General features: G+C 35.6%; 1 protein-coding gene across 2 annotated transcripts in view; it reads left to right on the top strand.

The window, feature by feature from the left end:
* The first annotated feature begins 3,037 nt into the window (after positions 1-3,037).
* The window catches only part of LOC149530276 (uncharacterized), a 79,566-nt gene continuing 73,169 nt past the window's right edge, over positions 3,038-9,434 (top strand). For both annotated transcript variants that reach the window (XM_089809366.1, XM_089809365.1), the window contains exon 1: positions 3,038-3,434. In XM_089809366.1, the coding sequence (XP_089665492.1) occupies positions 3,149-3,434 (286 nt within the window). In that variant the 5' untranslated portion in view covers positions 3,038-3,148. The remainder of the gene's footprint in view (positions 3,435-9,434) is intronic.

Below are 9,434 nucleotides of genomic sequence, written 5' to 3'. Positions count from 1 at the left end.
TAAATTCCTTATGAAATATGGGTCAATGAGTTTTACTCACAAATTATGCAGTTAAACCCTGATAACAATATCACAACTTGACTTGCTATGGAAATTATCTCCTACTTATCAATTGTTGAGCTTACGAGGCTTTCTAATAAGGCACAACACTCGGTGAAGGTTTTGCAAAATGAGGTTGCAAGCAGAGCAAGTTTAACCATGGAGGAAACTTCGTAGTTAAGTGTGCTCAAGCTAGAGTAGTGCTGGAGTGGGTGGCCTCCTAGGAAGTCCTGGTGCTTCACCTTTGTGAGCATCACCTAGATCCAATGAGTGCTAAGTGTTCCATTTATTATCATGAGAGATGGATTCATGTTGAATCACTACACGTGAAATATGGGTCAATGAGTTTGGCTAAAAAACTACACGATTAAATCCTGGTAGCAATATCACAGGAAGAAATCCCATTAATAGTAATTTGACTTAAAAACTAACATATTGAAAGAAGTATAATAGAGAAGAGGGAAAGGGAGAGACAACAAACAATGATAAAAGCCCAATAATAAACTCAAGTTGCAAATTTCCTCCAAAACAACCCAAAAGATATTTAAATATAAAATCATATAAAAATACAAAAATAAAAGGAGAAACAAAATGGCATTTGAATATTAAATTATTCAAATATAAACTAAAATACCAAAAAACATAAATACTAAAATGTGACTAGAAGACAAAAATAAATGGCAGGACAATAGATAAATCATAATAATTCAATAATACTAAAAAATGATAAAAAAGACTTGAAATTCCAAAATTAACCAAGGACATAAAAGATGACTAAAAAGTGGACTAGGGGCAATGACCATTTTTAGGTGTCTACAATTTAAATAAAATATTCATCTTACACCATTACTTTACCTCGTGGATTTTAAGATATGGGCCCAACAAACCTTCATTTGCATGCTTATAGAGTAATGAAGTTGGCCTTTGAAATAATTTTTTTAAATAATTTAGAAGATGACTCAAATAACATTAATTTTCACCTTTAACTTACCATGTGACACTAATCCTAAATCTTAGAAAATGAAGAGCATCATTATTGATTTTCCTAGGCTTCATTATTTTAATTTTGAAAATTATTATTTATATCATAAGATGATACAAATAATAAAATATTAAAATCAATTAAAAAATAGGGTATATTTCTATGAGGCAAGTTGGGTCAAACCACAATTGATATACTTTGGACATAAAAAAATAAAGTTGGGTCCCCTTGTGGGCCCAATTAATGTTTTCTCTATATGGTGCCACATGAATCGATTAGGTTGCCTCTGTAATTGTCCTTAAAAAATTAATTAAACCTCATTATGAGACCATGAGATGGAACACACATGTTGATCAATGACATGGGAATATGACCTCCAAATATATTTGCATGGCATCAATAGGGTTGTGAAATTTTAATGCCCAAAGTTGGTCACTTGGTTTCTTATGGAATTGGATATGTCAAAATCCTTTTGAACTTTGCCAACTGAATGCATTGAAAAAAATACCAAATCATGCGCTGGGGATTAAACAAGACTTATCTACGTTAATAACAATAACAACAACAATAACAATTTAGGTGTTTACTTTGTTTGCTCAATTCATGTCACTAGCCCTCAACTTTGGGCCTCAAACCAAGGAGAACATGCACCAAAATTTGTCTGAGATATTGATCATCGAATATGACCTTGAAATTGTTACAAACATGCATACAACATGAAATCATATACTCCACTTTCTTTTCTTCTAAAGAAATGCTAAATCAAATCCTAGGCTTCTACAATTAAGCAAGGGAGTATGCAAAAATATGAAGAATCATAAGAACTAACCTGCTTAATATGACATTCAATTGGTACTGAAATATTGATTTGTAAAGTTGGCCACTCTCACAAATATGACACAGTATAGTCAACAAATCACAATAAGCTACATTTTGGTTTAGGCTTGGTAAAAAGAAAATACCAAATAAGATAATGGGGTTTTGAAATGGACATGAGAGTATGCTAACATATGGAAAATTGTGAGTACCTATCAATTTGACATAACAATCATCAATCATCCAATATTGAAAAATTAATCTTTGAAGTAAGCCATTCTAGTAGATCGTAAGCCATTTCGATATATAAGATAATGTGCAAACAAAATATCTTCTCGAACACTTTAACTGACCACTTTGGAAACTAATTAAATATGAATATGAGAGGTAGGAAATGGATAAACCTAATTGCTTATGATAGATGAATATAACTACAAAGTAGTTTTGCATGACAATCAAAGAAAATCAATTCATTCACCCTCAAATTAGGCCACCTTTGAGTGCCAGAATTAAAATGTTTATCCTAAGCCCTCCAAATTTTGCTAAAATTTGAAAGTGACAAAATGATGTTTTAAAGTAATTTAAGATTTGTAATTCCATATTTTGTACAATTGACCAATTAAAAATATAGCTTAACTCAATTTAAAAAAAAAATCAGGAGTCAAACAATAAATAGAATCACCTTCTCCATTGGCCACCCACATCTTTTATAAATAAAAAATAAAATAAATTTTCAATATAATAAACTTCAAAAATAGATACACATCAAACTAAAATTGAAAGTCAAGTCATTTATGAAATACCCGTGGAGAAAAATGGCAAAAGCCAGTCGAAATGAGGGGAGATTTGTTTTTTCGTGACAGGTGGCATCCACTATAGTAGAAGCCCTCCGTGGAAGAAGAAAGAAACATAGCAGAATTTTCTGTTGTCCAAGTGATGGAGAGGAAAAGGCAAATGTGGAGGGAACCAAAAGCTCGATTATGTTTCTATATATTCAAACACCCACACTAGGGCCCGGTGAGGGATGAGACGTTGAACTTGGGCCTTGTGACGCTAAGTATAGTGGGTGGGGTCCTATGCCTTTATATATGATGACATTCCAGTGGATTTCATTGTAGGCATTGATTTGGATCCTTTTTAGCCCTGGCATAGTGGGTGGGGTCCTATGCCTTTATATATGATGACATTCCAGTGGATTTCATTGTAGGCATTGATTTGGATCCTTTTTAGCCCTGGCAAAACCCGAAATCCATATATTTCTGCTGGTGGAAGTTGATATATGAAGGAAAGAGTTTGTGAAGGAGGGAGGATATGATCCAATTACTGTATGTTGTGCTGCTTGGAGAGGCAGCAGTGGCTTTGCTGCTGATGGTAAAAGTGGGGCCCTTGAGAAAGCTGAGCATGAATGCCCTAGATCAGCTCAAGACTGGGAAGGGTCCTGCAATGGTTAAAACACTCGCCTGCACTCTTTCTGTAATAATCTTCTCCAGCATTACAAGCATTCTCAAAATTCAGAACAGAACCACCAAGATAGGCACCATTACATCCATGGATCAGATTCTCTTCAAAACCCACCTGCTGGAGGCTTCACTCATGGGTATGCATCACTCATATTCTCTCCTTTAACTAGCTTATCTAATGGCATCGAATCCCAAGTTTGGGTCTATTTGTTACTTGTTTAGACTAGAATACACATTTCACTTAGTAGATCCCGCTGGGACCTCATGGTGTTAGGGTCTGTGGAGAGCAGAGGCTTAAGAAATTCCTAGATGATAAATAAGCTACAGATGGTTTGACTTGAATCGTGCAAGTGCTTCTGCAGAGCAGAAATATTTGTATCCTAGCTTCCTTATTGTTCGCCCTCCTGTTGAGCGCTATTATGTTTTCTGATTTTATTTTTATGCAAAGATCTCTGTTGTAGGTATGCATTCCTTCTGAGGTGCGTTTGAACTCTCTTTGTTATACTTTTTTTGTACTAAATGCACTTCCATTGCTTAAAGTTGGCCTTAAGTAGATATCGACATATAATCGTAATCAAGTCTGATATAACTGGATTTGATCCAAGGCACCCATAATAACCTATGTTAGAGTTGGGTGGGCATTCTTCCTAGATTTTAAATATGCTAATCGCTCCAACTTTCTTAATAATCCTAATTGGGATTCATAACGGGCCAGGCTTGACGAACATTTATATTTGGATGAGTAAGGCTGTTGGACTCATTCCTGCCATGAGTTGAATGCCTTGTGGCAAGCGGCTGGCAGGAGTGGAGTGAGGGGTAGGCGCATCAGTTTCCAGGGACTGACTGCTTTGGGTGCTTATGTGTCGAGTGGTATATTTTCTTCATTGATGGACTAACCTATTAATAATAGATGCCTAATCTGGCATCCGTCTATGACTTAACTTCTTTTATATGAGACTGACATTTACTCTCGAGAATTTGCTCTGATTTTCCAAAAGGACTAAACTCATTCTTAAATTGGGGAGTAAACTACAAAATTGTTTTGGGAAAGTCTATTTTCAAGATAGGGAATATATGTGGCCATATAATGAAATGTTTTTTATGGAATATCTAGCCCTAAATAAGCAATTCTTGCTGCCATCTGGTCTATGCCAAAGAGAACATGCTTTACATTTTTTTCAATTTTTTTCCTTTACTGCTCTAGGAGTAAGTATATATTTCATTTTAAATCATGCAAATGGTTGTTTGAAATAGGAATTGCTTACTTTAATTTTATGCCAAGAAAGTTTTGAGTAGATATTTCTGCAGAAACAGGGTTATAATTTCCAGTACAGATAATCCAAATCAAGATTTCAATAAGAGATTGCTGAACACTTTTGAGCAAGTGCTTGTTGCACTTGACAAATATAACACTACTGCGAAATGTGAGCACAATTCTCTATTTCTTTACCATTCATACTGGATAATTTAATTCAAAACCGAATACGAAACTATTATGCACCTTACTGAACACAACAAAAGGAAGCTTTCAGGTAGAACTATTGACTTTCATTTGTTGTGAATAATGAATATGACAAAATGATTTCTTAAGGTAGAACTACTGGCATGCTAACTGCAAATATTTTCTTAGGACAAGGATTGATGAAGCTTTATGAACAACAAATAAGTAATTTGCGATGCCTGATAATGATTAGGAATAACTGTCCTGCTGCTTTTAATACGTAAGTCACCTTCAACAATTAAGAAGTGAAGAACCATTTCATGTGTCAAGTTTATAATCATCGTCTACGAGTCAGATTTCTCTCACAGCAAATGCTTAGGACATCTACTTTAATGGATTTCATTTTTCTAACAACAAGGTAGAAATATGGTTCCATCCAAGACTCCTAGTCCTATAAATTTGTATTTTTTAATTAGATATTGCATTAACTTAAGGAGATAAGGGAACAAAACTCAGACATATATATCACATTCTATTATCACCATATAAAGTGAACAAAAAAGGCTGCATAGCTCTACATGCTAACACCAACAAATGGTATCCCATCATCCAAAAATAATCACCTATGAGCTCATTCTTACATCACTAAAAGATGAAAATGAGCCTTAGATTTTATTCATGATAACCAAAGCATAATGAATGGTGTGGCCTAGTAAAAACATGGATAAGAAAATAGAAAAACATATTAATTACATCATACTGTACAAAATATTGATAAATTAGAAAAACAATCTAGTTTCACAAGCAATCATAAGCAATAGGTCAAGGACATTGAAGAGGCCAACAAATAAGCTAATCAATGAAAACTGTCACTGATAAGCATATGCATTAGCATTATTCAGTCCGAATCGTCCTCATGTGTAATCCTGATGGCAATGGAGTTCATGCCCCACAGAACCAGCAATAAAAATGCTTACATAGCATTCTCAAATCACAATAGTTTTCAAGTAATGCATAGTAAATTACTATAAACTTTAATTACAATTCCCCTAGGAGTGTTCTAATTTTGACCAAATTTCTATACTAATATCCATCTTGTGGCTTTCTTGAGGTAGGCATACTCTAAAAGTATAATCTATACAAAAATATAGATAAATTAGAAGATCACTTGTGTTCCTATCACAAGCAATCATTGTTATGCAAAATAAATATGCTTTCTCAACAATCCCTTAATGAATAATAGGTCAAGGCCACAAAAAAGCCCAATGTAATAAGCTAGACAATAAAAACTGCTAGTAATAAGCATATATGCACACATGCATCAGTGCTAAATAGCATAACATCTTCAAATCACTATAGTTCTTGTGGGATGCAATATGAAGAATTTTAGCTACAATTCTGTCATGATAGTACCTATATGGATTTTTCTAATATTGGTAACTTCTACTCTGATATCCACTTATTGTTACAAAAATATCTTAATGGTGTGGCTCTCTTGAGGAATAGATACTCTAAAAATAATTCTCTAAGGGCTGATTAAAACAATGGTATACAACAATTGAACAGTTAAGTGGCCAATGAGAGGGTCCAGCTCCAAGGGTCTCCTACATTCAAGCTACCTCTACATGTCATCCATCAAGCATGCTTCTAATACAATAGATTGGCCCTAGCAGTACATTGCAATGAAATAATAAGAGCCCATCTAGCTACCAACTAGTCAGTATCCTAAGGAAATGAAGTACACCAAGCTCAATAAAAGAATAGAGGGTGAAATATTTTTTTTTGGTCGATAATATTTGATATTTAAAAAAAATATATAAAAAGAATTACAATATAGACATGGGAGCATTTACAAAGTATCCATAAGAACCCCAACCTTGTTGGCAACTACTGACACCTATTAACCAATTCCTACAAACCATGTAATTCCTTCTTAACAACCTATGTTGACATGAATTTACAATTGAAGCAGTCACAGAGGATTAAAAAACTATTACATCACATTTGCCCAACAAATCCTACACTTGACAAAGCATATAAAAAAGGAGCCTATCAGTCTTCCATTCATCATTGACATATCAAATCCAGAGACGGGCCATCACCCACTTACAAAATATCTCCAAAAAAAATATAAAATGTCCCCTCTAGTACAAATTTTCTTCTTCCTTCAAACACCCTGCACTTTTTGTAGTCCCAGTACTCGACACTGATGACAAACCCTCCTGGAGCAAACCCTTCGCGATACCTGCAATGGGAAATGCTCATAAATTCCATCCTCCAGTCACTGCAGCTCCGTTTTTAACTGCATCCATGCATTCCACCTGGCCTCCAAATAGGGCTATTTGTCATTTTTACCAGTCCAATGGATAAATGGGATAAGCCGATAATCTCTCCCATCCTTCTCATTGGCATAACATTCAGATATGTCCCTCCCATTCTAAAATTGAATCCAGGTCTAGTAATAGTTCTTTTTCAGATAGAGATTCGGCCACCCGTTTGACAGTTTTCACCTTTTCTCCGAGCTCCAGTCCCCATGCTATTATCACAGAGATAATGTCAATCTGCAGTCGGCATTTCCAGTGAGACTGAAATTTCTCGTCAAGTAGTTCCGAACAGACCTCCACCAATTTCTTTGATTTTAATTGATCAATGTCTGCATTCGTTCCTGGCCTTTCTGTTGCGACTTAGTCGAAACAGAGAATTTGGCCTCCATATTACCATGGCCTCACAACTTTGTACAACTTTCCACACTCATTTTGCAAATTCAAACTCTGCCTCAACTTCGAATTAGCAAACCCAATTTTAGACACAGATCGTTACTCCAGCCATTCATATATAGGACAAGTCTTCTACATTCTTCTGGTAATGAAAAAACTTCACACCAATCTCTGACAACTTCACATAATACCTGCCGCCAAAATCATGAGAAGTCAAGGTTATATTTGGATCCTTACAATCCTCTAAATTACACTCGTGCGAATGACACATTCTTACTATGGCCAAATTCATATCATCATGGAAACTACACCCATCCACTAAAAATAAAAAACACCAATTTAACTAATCAACACCTAAAATCACCATGTCATTTCTTCATTAATCATTAAGTCCCGAAGTAATTCTCCACTTTTACTTAATTGTGGCAGTGGGGAAAAAAAATAAAGGGCTCTATATTAGAAATGGTCAAGATTCCTAAGGTCTTCAAATCTAAAGACCTCCTCCTCCTCAAACGATAGCATCCATTTGGATAATTTGTCAGTCAGTCTCCGTGTTTCCTTCTCTACATATGTGTGAGATTTTAAAATCGCTCAACTTATTTATTGTTCCCTTATTGCATTCACAATTGGTTGAAGGTGCCAGGTCATAATTTTACCCTCCTAAATAGCCCTGATCATGATTAATGAATCACCTTCCGGATGAATTTGTGTATATCCTAAGGCCATTGCCCATCTAACTATCAGTAACGCTGCTCTTCCTTTAACAACATTATTTGTGCCACTTGCCAGTTTCATTGCACCTAGTGCTGAAGTGTTATCTAAATGACCCCGAATGATTATACCAATGCCTGAAGCACCCTTATTCCTGACAGCTGCACCATCAAAATTGACTTTGATCCACCCCTCTGAGGGATATTCCATTTCATCTTTGATCTATCTATCTTTTACACACCTAGACATACTCCATCCACTCTTATGAATTTTAGGCCCATCCACTTTGATTGGCATTCCTGATCCCATTTTGAGAAAGGGACATCAGGCGAAGAAGTCATGGAGGTGGCATTGTTAACTTCTTCAATGGCCATATTAACTCTGCACATTAGCCTTTCCAAGGATTCACATTTATTCTGTAAAATGGGCCTATTTCTCTACTTCCAAATTTCCCAGATTATAATAGGACATATTTTCCAAAGGCTTAAAGAAAACCGATCAAGGCATCGAGCAGGCCAGCAGTATAATAGATCCTTCAATGACATTGGCAATGGCCCCTGCCAACCAAGGTGACCTTGAACCAACTTCCACACTTCCATGGCTACTTTACAATTAAATAATAAATGGTGTGCAATCTCCTCCTCTTCTTTAAAAAGACAACATCTTGAGGAGCCATAAATTCCAAAACGTTTCCTCCTATTATCAGTAAGTATCCAAACTTTTGTTGCAAGCCATGCAAATTATACAGCTTTAGGAAGACATTCTTTACCCCATAATAGTAGCTGTGAGGGCCAATTCTCCTTCTGCAACTCTGTAGAAAGCATCAGATAGCCTATTTTGACAGAGTAAGATCCACTTTTCGAAGCACATAAGCTTATCCATCTTATTTGATCTTAAGAGTTGCTTGTTATTAATATGGCTTGCATTGCTGCTTTTGTTGGTCTGAGATGAACACTGAATCCACAGATTTCCACTGCCATACTTCGCCTATTTTGACAGAGTAAGATCCACTTTTCGAAGCACACCATGCAAGCTTGTCCATCTTATTTGACCTTAAGAGTTGCTTGACCATGAATATGGCTTACATTGCTGCTTTTGTTGGTCTGAGATGGCCATTGAATCCACAGATTTCCACTGCCATTCTAGGCCATAATTAGAGTTCTTCACTTCTAAATAATCATTCACTTTGTTACCCCATAACTTTGTCATTACTTGTCTGAGCTCTACATAATCATTGTGTAACCTAAGAGCCTATACCCCTTCCCAAG

This window comes from Cupressus sempervirens, chromosome 11, assembly GCF_028749045.1.
Source record: "Cupressus sempervirens isolate cs-2001-9-10 chromosome 11, ASM2874904v1, whole genome shotgun sequence".
NCBI classification, from domain to species: Eukaryota; Viridiplantae; Streptophyta; class Pinopsida; order Cupressales; family Cupressaceae; genus Cupressus; species Cupressus sempervirens.
This window is presented reverse-complemented; position numbering and strand designations above follow the sequence as displayed.